The sequence below is a fragment of the Elaeis guineensis genome, chromosome 1, assembly GCF_000442705.2.
Source record: "Elaeis guineensis isolate ETL-2024a chromosome 1, EG11, whole genome shotgun sequence".
Classification (NCBI taxonomy): domain Eukaryota; kingdom Viridiplantae; phylum Streptophyta; class Magnoliopsida; order Arecales; family Arecaceae; genus Elaeis; species Elaeis guineensis.
The window spans coordinates 25,623,872-25,639,625 of NC_025993.2; the positions used below are offsets into that span (position 1 = coordinate 25,623,872).

The 15,754-nt window shown below is 37.4% G+C and overlaps 1 protein-coding gene across 1 annotated transcript in view; it reads right to left on the bottom strand.

Moving 5' to 3' along the window:
- LOC105033058 (probable LRR receptor-like serine/threonine-protein kinase At1g05700) overlaps positions 1-15,754 on the bottom strand; it is an 88,314-nt gene that overhangs the window by 59,331 nt on the left and 13,229 nt on the right. Inside the window, 4 exon segments of the mRNA XM_073252741.1 lie at positions 8,016-8,263; positions 8,344-8,500; positions 8,580-8,725; positions 14,276-14,794. Of these exon segments, the coding sequence (XP_073108842.1) occupies positions 8,016-8,263; positions 8,344-8,500; positions 8,580-8,725; positions 14,276-14,794 (1,070 nt within the window).

Here is a 15,754-nt window from a genome sequence, read left to right on the forward strand (position 1 = left end):
CTAAGACAAATGTGCCTCCACAACAGCTCTAAAAACATTGGTCCTAATCAGATGCTTGAGGCCAATATTAGAAATATATCTATAGAGAGAGCTGTACATAGGCACTCATACAATAGTTCTAAAAATATTGGTCTTGATCGAATGATTGATGCCCCGTATTGATAATCCTAGTTGTTGGATATGATCTAATATCTCTAAATTACTTAGGATCAAAAATTATGTAATTTGGTGATCTTTGCCTATGCATCTAGTGATTTGAAATGAATAGTTTAAAAAACACGAAACATACATCATGTTCCCTTTCTAAAAATGATTTTTGTTTTTCATACATCCATTTTTACCTTTTGAAATACCTTTCAACCAATCATGGCCGACATGGTAGAACCAACTAGAGTTTGCTATAAGTTTGCTAAGAAGCCTTCATCCCAACCAACCAGCTCTTGCCATGTGGCTAGTCCAAAGATGCATGGAGATGCCCAAATCTTTACCTATCTTGCTACAGTTGGCCCATGATGGCCAACGGTTTTCATAGCCATGAGATATAAGAGAATTTGAGTATGGAAGAGTCACCCACACAATATCTTGTGGACGTGCAAATGATTATCCAAAACAACTAATTCGCAAGTCCCAATATTCCATAGCAACGGATACCGGCTCTCGCCCAAATAAACTGGCCTAGGGAGGGTTCAATCTAAGTCCTAATTCTTAAGTTTGAAGTTCTAAGCTCTATGCCTTAAGTGATCTAGAGTTTCTCTCTCTCTACCAGTCATATAGCACTTCCACTATTTCCTTAAGAGTTTCTCACTTACGCATTAGATAGTTCCCTGCCAGACACTTTTGATAAGAGAGCTTCCCTATCTGTGGTGTTTTAGGACTAAGCCTGACATTGGAGTAGTGGCTCGACTGTAATCTCCTTCTATCAACCATTAATCGGGTGCGATCAACCCAGCTATGACTGCATTCAAGTTCTGTTAATTGTCATCAACTAGCTAGGATGGCAAATCAAGATCTCCGACCAACTTCCTTGGTCCGTGTCGCATGTTGCCGAGCCCTCCAGCACATGAGCCAACTTGACAGCTTAGTTAGACCGATGTCTAGTGGCAACAGATCATGATGGTTAAGGGTCTTGATCCCATCACCAGATTTTTTTATCCCATGACAACCATGAAACTTTAAAACTCATAGGCAGCTCTATCCACTGCCTAGCCAGATGCACTAACGGAGTTCAATGGTTCTATGTAGAGGCCACAGATGCTTTGTCTCCACTGGATATGCAGGCAGCTTCGACAGTCACTACCAAGCAATTTCAGATAATCCTATAGTAGGTTCAGCCACTAATTATGGTCATTTAGAGCCTACAGTAGGCTCCTGCTAAGCCTCAATGTAGTAACAACACTAAGAGGCTTATGAACTAGTTGATCATGGAGTCCTGGTATGACCAAGCTCGTCAGCAAAGTCCATAGGGAAGCTATCACTTCTGCTCTTTGAGCTTCAAAAAAGCTCCCCATAGTCGTCGATCCCCTCATTGAAGCTTAGAGTGGGCTCCTCATTGCCATCGTTCTATTTTAAAAGCCTGAAAAAAGTGCCTCATAGCACAAAAACCAATTCTTACATTAATCAAGATACCATCTAGCAATAGTTTTCGACGTCCAGATAGGTCGAATTATCGTAAAAGAATATTTCAGAATCCATACACATGGTTATCGCATAATTTATCCTTTTGACCCTGGATGCTCTAGGATGGTCTCAGCTTAACTGTCAATCGAGATTGCTTCATCCACATTATATTTTAAATTTTTAAATCCATCTCATAGATTATCCTAATCAAGATTTTATTAAATTGAAATACAGCGATACATCAATTTCAATAATCTGAAGGGGTCAATCCCATCTTGATCCACACATAGATTTTATAAGTACTTGATGTATCTAGTAGCCTTCCGTTACTGTATTAGAAATTCAGATAATACGACACCAAAGCACAGTGAGTTGCTTGTAAGTCACTATGGTGATCTCGGATCTGAAAGACACTTATACCTATGTATTTCACGAGCAGTTCTTGATAGCAAAATGCTTAGCAGGTGAGTCACTTGTTCAGTGATGATATACTCCTACATCTCACGTGTATGCCATATCAATATCACCACACTCTTTGGTTAAAAGGACAACCACCCCATATAGCACATAACGATCTCCACTCGATAAACGTCATCGTCTCGTAATGACGTATCATTTGATCACGAACATATTTAAGAACAGTATGATAAATTCTCTCTTTATCGTATGCTAACATAGTTCTAAAGACTTCATCACAGCACAAGAGTTCAAGGAAGATGTTACTTTATGATGAAAAAATATCAAAATAACTATTATTTAATAATCAATAATTTATATACAAAGATAAACTCAATCGTCACATGATTGATTTTAGGACATAATTTCCAACGGTTCGATTGTTCTATGTAAAGGCCATGGATGCTTTGCCTCCACTGGATATGCAGGCAGCTTCGACAGTCACTACCAAGTAATTTCAGATAATCCTATAGTAGGTTCAACCACTAATTATGGTCATTTAGAGCCTATAGTAGGCTGCTGCTAAGCCTCAATGTAGTAACAACACTAAGAGGCTTATGAACCAATGGATCATGGAGTCCTGGCATGACCAAGCTCGTCAGCAAAGTCCATAGGCAAGCTATCACTCCTGCTCTCTGAGCTTCAAAAAAGCACCCCATAGTCATCGATCCCCTCATTGAAGCTTAGAGTGGGCTCCTCATTACCACCGTTCTCATTTTCAAAGCCCGAGAAAGGTGCCTCATAGCCATCACTCTCATCTATGAAGGCCAAGATGAAGAAATAAGTACTTATCCTCTAGCTCTTCATCTTCTCAAGAGGATTCGATGACTGGCCATTCTTCTCCCTACCAGTCTAAGAAAGACTCCAGGAGGGGGGGAGACATCGATAGCAAGCTGGATGAGGTAGATCGGTACCTTGAAGCATTGCAATAGCACTAGGCTGGGCTTGGGAACAACTTAGAAGCTTCAAGCCTCTCATGATGCTTTAGGGAGCAATCGATTCGATGATGTACAAGGCCTTCCCAACTATTCTTCAAATGACAGTCTAGATGTGGTACACCAAGCTTCAGCTAAGCTACATTTACTCCTTTAAGGAGTTCAGGAAGATGTTTGCTATCCTGTTTAAGAGCAACAAGAGAACTATGTCACCCTTTTCTTTTGAAACTTTGTTAACTGTTTCAACACAGTTACTCTAGAGATCCGTGATCTGAATTACTCAGTCACAACATCAGCTATAAGGAGAGCATTGAAAATAAGTTAGTTCCTTTTTTCCATGAAAAAGAGATTTTGAAGGTCTACGCCAAGCTCCTGGCCCAAGCAAACAAGTATATCAATGATAAAGAAGCTACGGTAGATCGTCGCAGTGAGAAGGCCAGCAAGAAGAAGAATAGATGGGCTAGAGATGACCCAAGCAAGCCCTGTAAGAAGCCCAAGTAAGATGGATAGAACACTCATTGACCAAAGAATCCTCCTAAGAGGTTCAAAAAGTACACATCTCTTAACACTTCTCAAGGATAGATTCTTGTGGAGATCAAGAATCGAGAGTTTGTTAAGTGGCCTAAGAAGATGAGGTCGAATGCTCGCAATGATACAAGCAATTTCTGCCACTTCCATCATGACTATAGACTTGATGCCGAGGACTGTTATTAGTTGAAGAATGAAATTGAGACCATCATTAAGCAAGGCTTCTTTGATGCCTATGTAAGCCACCCATAAGATTGAGGTGATTTTGGCTAAGGACAACCTACTTTTGAGGTGCATATTGACAATCAGCCAATTGCTAGAGTCATCAACATCATCTTGGGAGATTGGTGGTTGGTGGAATGAACTCGACCAAATGAAGGACTTATGCTAGGGTGGCCTAAACAGGAAGCTTGGATCCAAATAGGTCGAAGTCTGATGAGGTCATCTTCTTCTAAAATGCTGATGCTAAGGTCATCTAGACTCCCCATGATGCCCCTATTGTACTTTTTCCTACCACTACGAACTGTGATGTAAAATGAATTTTGGTTGATAATGGAAGCTTGATAGACATCTTATTTTATGATGCTTTTTGCAAAATAAACTTACTAAAGGATTGATTTCGGAAGATCAACTCTTTTTTGGTTGGGTTCTCTGGAGACATGATCTCCATGGAAGATGTCATCTCCTTTCATATTACTAGTGGACAAGCATCAAACCAGACAACTATAATGCTTGATTTCTTGGTCATTAAGGTCACCTTGGCCTATAATGCAATACTGGGATTACTTGACCTAAACACCTTGCATATTATTATTTCCACTTATCATCTGGTGATGATGTTTCCAACTATAAATTGTATAAGAGAAGTCTGAGACGACCAAGTGCTCACTAGAAAATGCCATGTCGCAACCCTCAAAGGCAAGAAATCAATGGAGATGCTACCAATTGAGGACTTCAACACCTGAGATGAGCAAAGGCAGTAGTGTAAAGAACTAGCTGAAGAACTTCTCCCAGTCCCCTTTTATGAATCCGACCAAGGTAAGATGGTGCAGATTGGAGCTTAGTTGGATGAAACCTCTCCAACTCAACTTGTGGACTTTCTATAGGCAATCATCGATGTCTTTATTTGGTTGGTCTCTGACATGCCTGGCATCAGCTTAGATATCATTGTCCATAAGTTGAATGTGGATCCAATGCATGGAGATGTCTGGTAGAAGAAGAGCGAATTTACTCCAAAAAGACAAGCTATGGATGAGGAAGTGTATAATCTCTTCAGCACAAGTTTCATTTGTGAGGTAAACTATCCTGACTGGCTGATCAATGTTTTCCTTAGCAAGAAGGAAAATGAAAAATGGTGGACATATATTTATTTCATTGATCTTAATAAAGCTTGCCCTAAGGACAGCTTCTCTTTGTTAGGGATCGACTAGCATCGGGACATCAGATGTTGAGCTTTATGAATGCATTCTCAGATTATAATTAGATTCAAATAGCACCTGAGGATGAGAAAGAAATCCTTTTTTATCACCGACAAAGGGCTCTACTATTAAAAATTTATACTATTCAGATTGCAAAATACAAAAGCCTTCGGCCAATGCCTCACTAATAAGATTTTCAAGGATCAGATCGACTGCAAATGGAAGTATATATAGACAATATGCTTGTCAAAAGTAGATAGGTTGAGCATCATATGGCTGACCTCAAGAAGATATTCCAAACTCTAAGGAGGTATCGCATGTAGCTCAACCGAAGTAAGTGCACTTGTGGAGTCACATTAAGAAAATTTCTCAGATTCATCATGATACAGCATGGAATTGAGACCAACTTAGAAAAGATTCATACTATTCTGGAGATGACACCACTGAGGATGAGGAAAGAGGTGTAATGCCTATCTGGTTGAATTGCCACACTGTGTAAGTTTGTGGCAAGGTCAATGGAGAAATGTCTATCCTTCTTCAAGATGCTGAGTAGATCAAGGACTTCTAGTGGTTAGAGGAATATTGAGTCACCTTCAATCAACTTCAAAACTAAGCTCATCGCTACTTCTAACCAAGTCAACTTATATCAAAAAATCGAGTCGACTCGTATTGAGATCGAGTCGACTCATCTAGAATCGAGTCAACTCATATTGAGACTGAGTCAACTCGATATCATGCTAGCCACAAGCTTTTGAAACACATCTCTTTATCTGGTTGAACCTTTAAGATCGAGTCGACTCTTACTGAGATCGAGTCGACTCATCTAGAACCTAGTCGACTCTTATTGAGATCGAGTTGACTCGGCTACTCGCTTTGGTTGAACCTTCTACTGGCTGGCTTCCTTGACCCCTTGGCTTCTTTCCAACTATTCTCAAGGCTTGGGAACACCACACCTTAGCTCACAATTTTAAAAGTGGACTTAATCAAAATTCTATCAAGAATCCTATATTCTCTACATAAGATAGGAGGAGCTTCATTGAAAATTTGGTAAATATTTTGTAAAATTTTTAAAACCTTTTAGTACTTAAAAGATAGTACTCAAAGGATTTTGTTATCATCAAAAAGGGAGATATTATTATCCTTAGAATTGATTTTGATGATGTTAAAAGTGTTTGAGTACAAATCTGTTTACTGATGATATTTTTAAGAGTGACTATAGGATTTCTTAATATATTCAGATTGTTTATTCAGAAAAAAGTCTTGTCAAGAATATTCATGTTTCCAAATTAAAGAACTATGGTTGGAAGCAAAGAAAATAAAGTTTATAATGAAAATTCTAGTCTAGAAGGATCTTTCAACATACTTATATTTGTACAAATTAAGTTTGAAAAAGTAAGTCTAGCCTAAAATAAGTTCATTCAAGAAAAGCATCTAGAATCCATTTTAGCATGCTTGGCATGCCACTGAGTTGACCAAGCAAGAAGTTTAGCCAATCCAGTCTCCGTCTAAGAGAAAGATAAAAATAAAAAAAAATTCAAAGAAACTTTCTTAGCTGAAAAAATTTCAATCTTAGTCGACCAAGGTAGGGTCTTATCCTACTCATGGTTTTGAATAGCCAACCAAGTCTTGGACTCAAGATAAAGATAGAAATGTGAAGATTCAAAGTACTTTTCTAAGCCAAGTCAATAATTAATTAATTAATATTAGAGCTTAGCCAACTTATGAAGAAAGATTGCTAACTTAGTCTCAGAGATAGAAGAGCACAGAAAGTAGTATAAATTAACAAGTCTTTTAAGCCAACTCAAAAAATCAGTTGGTCGACGAAGTCATCAAGTTAGCCAACTAAAAAGAGATTTGAGCTAATCCAGACTCAGGTAGGTAGAACAAACAAAAAATTAAAATTTGACATCTGCTATAGAGCCATCTTAGAGATTTAGCTGGTTCAAATTCAAGGTTAGCCGACTAAGAGACTAAATGAGCCCATTCATAGTTTTCTGACAGAATAATGATTAGTTTTTCAAAATTTTTAAAATATGCTTAATTGATTTTGTAACAGCTATTTCTAAGCTTCCAATGACTAGAGCATTAATTGTAGATATTTTTGAGACCATAAATAAGAAGATTTCAATTGGGAACATAAGAAAAGAAGTTAAGAGAGCTTATCTTGTGATATTCTTCAAGCAATAGAGTTGAACTTAAGAGAGAAAGTAGAAGGAATTCAAGAGGGCATCCAACTCAGTCCTTATATTTATTTAATTTAAAAGAGAGAAAGAGTGCATTAATTTGAGTCTACTACTCTTGAGCAAAAGCATTGAAAGCTTCTTCAATCCTCTTAAGCATTCAAGGAAGAGGTCTAAGCAATCAACAGCTCATCTACCTTGACTTTTTTAAAGCTTAAAGGAGTTTTATTATTTTTAAACTCAATTTTTTATATATCTTAATTTATTTTATTCTGATAAGTTTTTTGGATGAAGAAACTTAGGGTTGGTCCAAGCCTAAAGTTGGATGGTGTAAGGTTTCAATTGATATCTTTATAAAAAAATCCATCAAAGGTTGATTGTGAGCCCAGGATAAAGCAATCGATTCTAAAGTTATGGTTGGTAATCTTGCTAAAATCAACTAGATTGGATTGTGAATTTGAGAAACTAATCGGATTGTAATTTTAAGAGGTTATAGTTGAAATTCTCAAATAGATTTATTTGGGGAGTGGACGTAGGTGTTGAGTTTGGTACCAAATCACTATAAATATTATGTTTGTGATTATGTTGCTGTGACTCTCATTTTATGTTCTGCTGCTTGTTTATTTATTGCAAAGGACTCTACAAATACTCTAAAATCTATTTTTTGGCACAAGTTATAAAATTTAATTTTAAAAAATCCAATTCACCCTCTTTCTTGGGTTGTATCCTCTACGAAATAGAGGCCAATGCAATGAGGATTTTGGCATATGAGGTTGAATTTCGTTACAGGCCGGAAGCCAATTTCATGGCTAAGATGGCTTCATCAATAGCAACTAGCACATCTACAAACTTGACAGTAACCACATGATCCAAGGTTAGACCTTATAGATGAAGTAGGAGGTACACCCTTAGGGGCCCCCAGAGAAGCTGCCAAAGTACATAGGTGCGCAGAAATTGAGGCTTCCACCTTCACTTCAGATAGACGTGCTTCATTGATGCAAACTAAACTCAACCCATTTTTCCTTAGTTTCCTCCTTATCAGGGGGCTAGCCTCAGTGTTGCTAAGCTTCCTCTTACAAGGAGTACCCTTAGTTACTTTAGGCAGAAGGTCACTAAGATGAAACTTTATCTATGCAAAATTAGGCCAATTAGTTAAACAACCGAGCTACAATTTTTGGAGGATAAGAAGCCATGCACAAAGAAGGTTACCCCTAAAAGAAGTGGCCCGAGAAAGATATTTTCCAAGGCATTATTACAAAGCGACTCAGCATAAGATGGAGCTTTGATCTCCCTAAGAGCCCCAACCGCCTCTTGCTCCTCATTTGAAAGAAGTGTACAGAAGCTTAATGCCTTTTTCCTCAACATCCTGCACTATGTCATGAAGCCCCATGGATCCACCAAGGTGACGAAGAAAAATTGGCCCTTCCAAGAAAGATACTACTAACCTTTGCTCTAAGAATGTATTTTCACTTGGAAAAAGGCTCAGAATAGCTCCATGGTTGGAACAAATCCATGGAGGGTAGAAAGGCAAAAAAATCCAACTATCATCTGCTAAGCATTGGGGATGAGGCAAAGCTGAAACTAGCAGATACTGATCCAATAGCTCAGCAATGATTGAATGAATCGAAAGTCTTGGGTTGCCTTTATAATTTTCTCATAGAGGGCAACCTAATTCTCCAAAGGAGACATCTCTCGACCAAAAGGCCCGTGCAATTCTAGAGTAAAAGTTCAAGGCATATGGTACTTGATTCAAATCTGCTCATGATCCAATTATAGGAAGACATTTTTCTCAATATCCAAGCCCAAAGCAACCTTGAACGGATCTTCACCTGATCCTATGGAGGCTTAGTCAAGAGAGCCCTGATCCACTCTTTTATTTATTGGATTTTGATAATGCAGTAGAATATAAATTTCAAAAAATTTTTCGTGCATTCAGCTTGAAAACAAAGTTTAATATTTAAACAAGTCTACCGGGACACAAAAGCCCTAGGAATACCTTGATGATTACAATCAAATAACATAAACATATATAACAAGAAGAGATCAGAAGCCATATACTAATATGAAGATGACGATCTAATAATCTTGAGATCTCCATAAGACTCCAAAGTAGAAGTCCTCCAACAGTATTCTACACGGGACTGATTAGGATCCTTCCCAACTTGAAGTAGTGCTGTAGTCTTCTTCGCAAGTTCGCTGCTAATTGTCCTTCATAAGAACGAATTGCACTATAGCTTGTATGCCTTCGAGATCTCTACTAGGACCACTCTAGAAACTATTTCTCAAATGATCTTACTACATAAAAATCAGATTAGATATTCAACACTTGAACAATATGATTTTAGGACAAGCATCACATGCTTTCTTTTTTCTCTCATCCCTTTCTTTTCATTTTTCTCTCTTTTTTTTTTAATTTTTTTCCAAACTTTTCCCCTCTTTTTTCTCTCATTCTCATGCCTATCTTTAGCCCAAAAATGGGATGTGGAACCTGGGTTAGTGCCTCCTTATTTATAGGATAAGAAGAGGCACCATATTTTTCTCCAAGGGACACCAACACTTGGCATTAAAAATTACCATATGAAGATAATAATTTGGCATGGAATATGAGGTGTTTCACAAGTAGAAGGACTCTCCTTTTTGTGTACATAATCCAAGGTGCCATCTAATGTCGCCCCCTTTAAGGAATAGCATGGAAAACTAAAGGAATATGGAAAGAAGTTAAGAGTCCAACATAAAATGGACTCTTCCATTTCATCGCACAAAAACATGTGGCATCACAAATTAATTTTTGTGTGAAGTTCCTTCTTATAGAAGGACTCTTCCTTTTCTTCCATGCCCACAAATCCTAAGGCGCTATCTGATGGCACATAAAACAAAGGGATATGTGGAACTTGATAAAAAATTTAAGAGTATGAAAGGACTCCTCTTCTTAAATGCCTAAATTAAATGGGGTGTGACAAATATTTGTGCATGTGGTTTTGGCATTGAGGAGGTTGATTCTATATGAAACTCTTTCATAAAAATCAGATCAGCTACCTAACAATTAGAGATCGCTACCTAACAATTAGATAGTTCAAACCTAATCACATTAGATCAAGGCAACAAGTCAAGGGTTAGCACAAATACCTTTGCACTAAACCCAATTGAACACTTAGGTTAATTCATGTGCCAGCAATTTAATTAACCCATAAGATTTATATTAAATTTAAATAGGTTAGATCAAGATCAAATTTTTATTGTGTGTGATCAATTGGGTTCTATATCTAGCAAGCAGTGCACTCAAACTCATGACCTAATCCAATTAGATTAGTCCAAAGATGTTAATTAATCAGAACACCTTTTAATTAATTTTTAAATTAATTTTTTTTAATTTATGTAAGTCCACAAGTCAAGATAGACGTCTAGCAATGTGTCATAACTATCCAGAAGATATAAAATTTGGTAGAAATACTAAAATTATCCTTCCACAGTGAGTTACCGTATAATTCAATCCTTCAATCATACAACATTCTAGATAGACCATAGATATAGAATCATGTCAAACCCAAATACCTATCCATATGTATCTCGATCTAATGATGATGACTCGGTTGATGAATCAATAAAATTTTTTTCTACTGTTCATCCCTGCTCTGACAGAGACTCTCAGAGTCATCATCCTATGAGATCACATAAGATGTTCTCTCCTCCTACAAAGAGTGATCGATTTTTTGTTGACCACTCACAATCTCCATGCACACTTCACCATACTCAGAATATCCCACACATATCTTAAAGTGGCGTGTTAGAGAATAAACCAAAGTAAAGATCCATATATATAAGGTACCATAGTGATCTCAAGTCAGAGGATCACATGCACCACTCCCACTGGAGAACCATCTATTGACATATTGTAAGGTTCCATCAGATATTTTTTCTACGGGTCAGTTCAGTGAACTCATTCTCTTATGAGCACTTACATCCTTGTATTAGTATCACCACACAAGTGATTGTGAGATCAACCATCCTCTCCATCGAGCATACATAGGATGTATTAATCTTATCGGTATTATCGATCTTTAACTTGATGATCCAACGATTAAAAATATTTTAGATTGGGGCTATCAAAATTTTAGATCTCACTGATATGATCTCATCATGGTCCTAAAATCATTGTCCTAATCTATGAGGTTTATCATAATCATAAAAAATATGATACAGCATATGATAAAATATAATACCTCATGAATAAAATAACTAATGTCATGCGAATGAGTAGAAAGATATCATAGAAAAGTCTCTTTGCATCATCCATGCGATTGGCTTGTAGAGTACTATTCTTTCATTATTATCTGTGGACCATTCCTCTAGTGGTAATTTCATAGTTGAAAAGACAAATGGAAGAAGAAGACAAAGATAACTTAGAGAAAGTCAAAGGAATACCGGAAGAACTGAGGACTTATAAAGGATTCTTAGCGATGGCAAGGCTCCAACAAAACTTTGGCGGACACGCTAGAGAAAATGACCAAGATAGATGGCAAACTGATCACCACCATAGGGGGCTAGGTGTACTCTTCCTTTTCTCCCTTAGCACTGGTAAGTAAAAAGCCAAAATATAAAAAAAAAAGCATATGCTCAGAGGGCTTTGATTGATGCAGCCATTTAAAACTAGTTGTCTGATTCATGGGCGTGTGTTATCTAGCCATTTAGCTCCAAACCATCACCAAGATCGCAATTGGCAGAGCATTCAATCACCATATAAGAAATCCTACCACTCATGATGTTGCTTTGACAAATACAGATGCCGACACACCTCTCATAATGCAGTGTCAAGAAGTTTCCTACAATAGAATTGAAAGGATAGCTGCAACGACATGGCTTCATGGTTTAGCTCCATGGATCGGCTCTGTTGCTTGGATTCATAGCACCTCAACCGGTCCTCCTCATCAACTTTTGTACTTCTTTAATTTGAGCCAACAAGTTATCTTGGCCTCAAAAGTGGGGACAAGTGATATATGGAACTGACTACAACTGATGTGGCAGAATCGATCAACTAGAGTTTGCCATGAGCATGCTATAAAGCCTTCACCCTAGCCAACTAGGTCTCACCATGTGGCTAGTCTAGGAGCACATAGAGATGCCCAAATCTCTCCCCATCTGCCTATAGGTGGCCCATGATGGCAAATAATTTTTATAATTGTGAGATATGCGGAAATTGGAATGCAAAAGAATTACCTGAACAATATCTTCCAAATGTGCGAATGGTGATCCAGAATGGCTGATTGGCATGCCCCAAGATTTCATAGCGATAGATACCAGCCTAAGTCTTATGTCCGAAGGTCGAAGTAAGCTCTTTGCCCTAAGTGCTCGAGAGTTTCTCTCTCTCTACCACTCACATAACACCTCTGATGTTTTTCTAAGAGTTATCTAACCTAGGCATCAAAGGATTCTCTATCAGACACTCTCTATTAAGAGGATGTTCTTGTTTGTGGTTTCTTAGGACCAGGCTTATTATTGGAATAGAGGTTCGACCATAATCTCTTTTGCTTAGCCATTGATCAGGCACAAGCAACCAGTCGTGACTATATCCAAGTCATGGTAACCATCATCCACAAGCTAAGGAAGTGCCTCGAGATCTCCGGTCAACTCTCTTGGTCCATGCAGCATCCTATTGAGCCCTCTAGCACACCAGCCAGCTTGATGGCTTATATTTTATTAAAATTTTAATTAAAAATAAGAATATAAAATATTTTAGTTTCTTCGTTAATCATTACTATTTGTATCAATCATATATTGCATATGCTAACTTGCTAGTCTGTCGAGATTGGAATTTTCAAACTGGTTTTTGATCCATGCATGACCCACAGGCCTCACCTACGGTAGGCGAGCAAGTGTGAGCTGGTCAAGTACCCAGTCACCCAATTCACATGCTGCCCAATGAAGGTCCAAGAAATGTCATAGGATTTTTTTAAAAAAAATAAAAACAAGGATTTTTATGAATATAACAACATGAGTCATCACTACGATATTCTTACTCTTATTCGTATTTACAAAACAATAAAAGTAGATTCTTGACAACTCAAATAATGCATCGTTCCTATTAGCTTCATCTGTAGGTGACATAACATTTGATCATGGATCCATGACTAAACTTAACTTACTTTTTATTTAAAATTGCATATTAAAATTGCATACCAACTTTTTATCTTCATATGGTTGCATAAAAATTTTAAATTTACATAATTGTAATGAAAAATATGTTGCGTAAACGAGTAAACAAGCAATATTGGTCATAGCCAAAAAAAAAAAAAAAAAAAAAAATCATGTAACCGATAGATCCTGGGAAAGGGTTTTTGTTTAAACTATTATGTCTTCTTTTATGTTGCTTTGTGAATATTTTTAAAGAACAGCACATCATGTATTTATAAGATAGTATGATGTCTTACAAACAAAAATTTCACTACAAAGGACAATTTGTAATTAAATTGCTCCTGCAAATGTGGCTTATTGAATATTTGCCTGTAAAAATCAACACACACACACTTCTTAGTTCATGTTATTTCTGTACTGTCACACTTTTCATTGAATTTTTGGTTGCTGGCAGTAGAAAATAGCTATGTTAAGGGACCAACTGAGAATGCTTGCTGAGATGATACCGCCCTTTTGGTATCTGGGCAAGGGAGCATCGGTTTAATTCTAGCTAGAATTATCCTTCAAGGATGGGGTGGATATATGATCAAATTATGAGGATTGGTCCCTCTTAATCTCCCAAAAACAAAAAAGACTAAGTCATCATTTCGTATTAGTATTCTTAAAAAAATTTCTATTTTTTTTAAGTTTGAAGTGCTATTAATACATGAGGGTAATAGAGTTAATTTATACCTAAAATGGTTATTTAATGATGCTGTCAAAAATACAGTGAAAGGAATCGCATTGCAAAATGAAAATGAAATACGAGTTATCTGCATAGTGATTTTTGGAAGATAAATATGCAGTAAACTATAATTATAGGTGTCTGTGGGTGCCCCTATGAATGAATGATTCCAGTAGACTGTCATGGTTGCTCTTTCCCCCCTCCTTTTGTGAACTACCAGATAAAGTTACATCACCTGATTAAGACAGGACTTGCCCCAAGGTTGCGTCTGGCGTAACCGTAGAGTACCAGGGAACTGGATTGGTTTACGTCCTTGTAAACATCCGCACTGTCAATAAGCCTCAACTCAAGCGTAGATATGAACGGAGTTCCGAACCCGGTGTTCACCAGACAAACTGAGACGTAATCGTCCTGGGCAACTGTAATGATCTCGGCCTGATGGAGAAATGATGGATCGGTGACGTTCACCGTTTCCCAGTAATTGACGCCGAGATCAAGGACAAACTGCAGCGGGCTATCTTCGCTTGCACTGTCTTGACCGTCGTAGTTACCATACGTGAAGAAAGCTCTTATCAGGTACTTTTCACCCTGGCTCACTTGATTTATTGTGTAACAGTTCCGATCTCCATCTGGAAAGCTTGTGAGAGTCTCAACCTGTGGAGGGTACCAGCTGGTCAAGTAACTCTTGGGTATTTTGTAGTTTATCCCGGTGTCTATGAATTGGGTATCGGGTTGGTACACAAATTCCGGTAATGTTATCTGTGATGCTACCGTTCGCATCCATTCCACAGTCAATGCTAACAAAACCTGCACGCGTTTCGATGGTCACCATCAAGAAACCAAGTTAGAAGAGCGGTCTAGCTACTTGCTTCTGTTGCACTAGATCATATTCCTTAATTCAACGAAATCTTAATACTTTGTTTCTACGATAACAACCGATTTGGACTGCCTGCAGATTTTTTATTTTTTATTTTATTTTTTTGTGTTTGGAGATGGATAGATCATGCATTTGGATCAAATATAAGAAAAGTGCACTAAATGATCTTATTGCATATATGAGTGGTTATTGCATATGGGTTTTTATATACGTAGTGAATTCCAGTTCAGATTGGATTAATTAGGTTGCTCAATATATATATTCCTACGGACCAACTTAGAACTCCAAGTACAAGTTGACTGAATCAAATCATTTTAATCAGGTCAGGGCTAAGTCACTGTAAACTTCATCGATAATAAAAAAATAAGAACAATAAATTAATTTTTAAAAAAAATGAATAGAAGAAGAGAAGAACAAGTCAAGCAAATCCAAACAGCCGTACTTCCATGTGTGTCTATATATATATATATATATATATATATATATATACTGAATCAAATCATTTTAATCAAATCAGGGCTAAGTCGCCGTAAATTTCATCAATAACAAAAGAAAATGAGAAGAATAAATTAATTTTTTAAAAAAAATAAAGGGAAGAAGAGATGAACAAGTCAAGCAGATCCAAACAATCGAAGCACCCAGAAATGAAAATGCAATCCCTAAGGAAGAAAACCCAATCTTTTGGGAACACTCCCTCTCCACCTAAAATTGCTGGGCTGTTGCTAAGGTGGACCAAATCAGATCAAGGAGACATCAAGGAGACAGGAGAACAGGACTCTAGAGATATAGACCTTTTTGTGCGTAGATTTTGGGTTTGATTACGTTAGAGATGTGGACTATGGGAGTAGAATATTGGGCAGAAATGTATTGGCTGGGTCGACTTCAGAAGA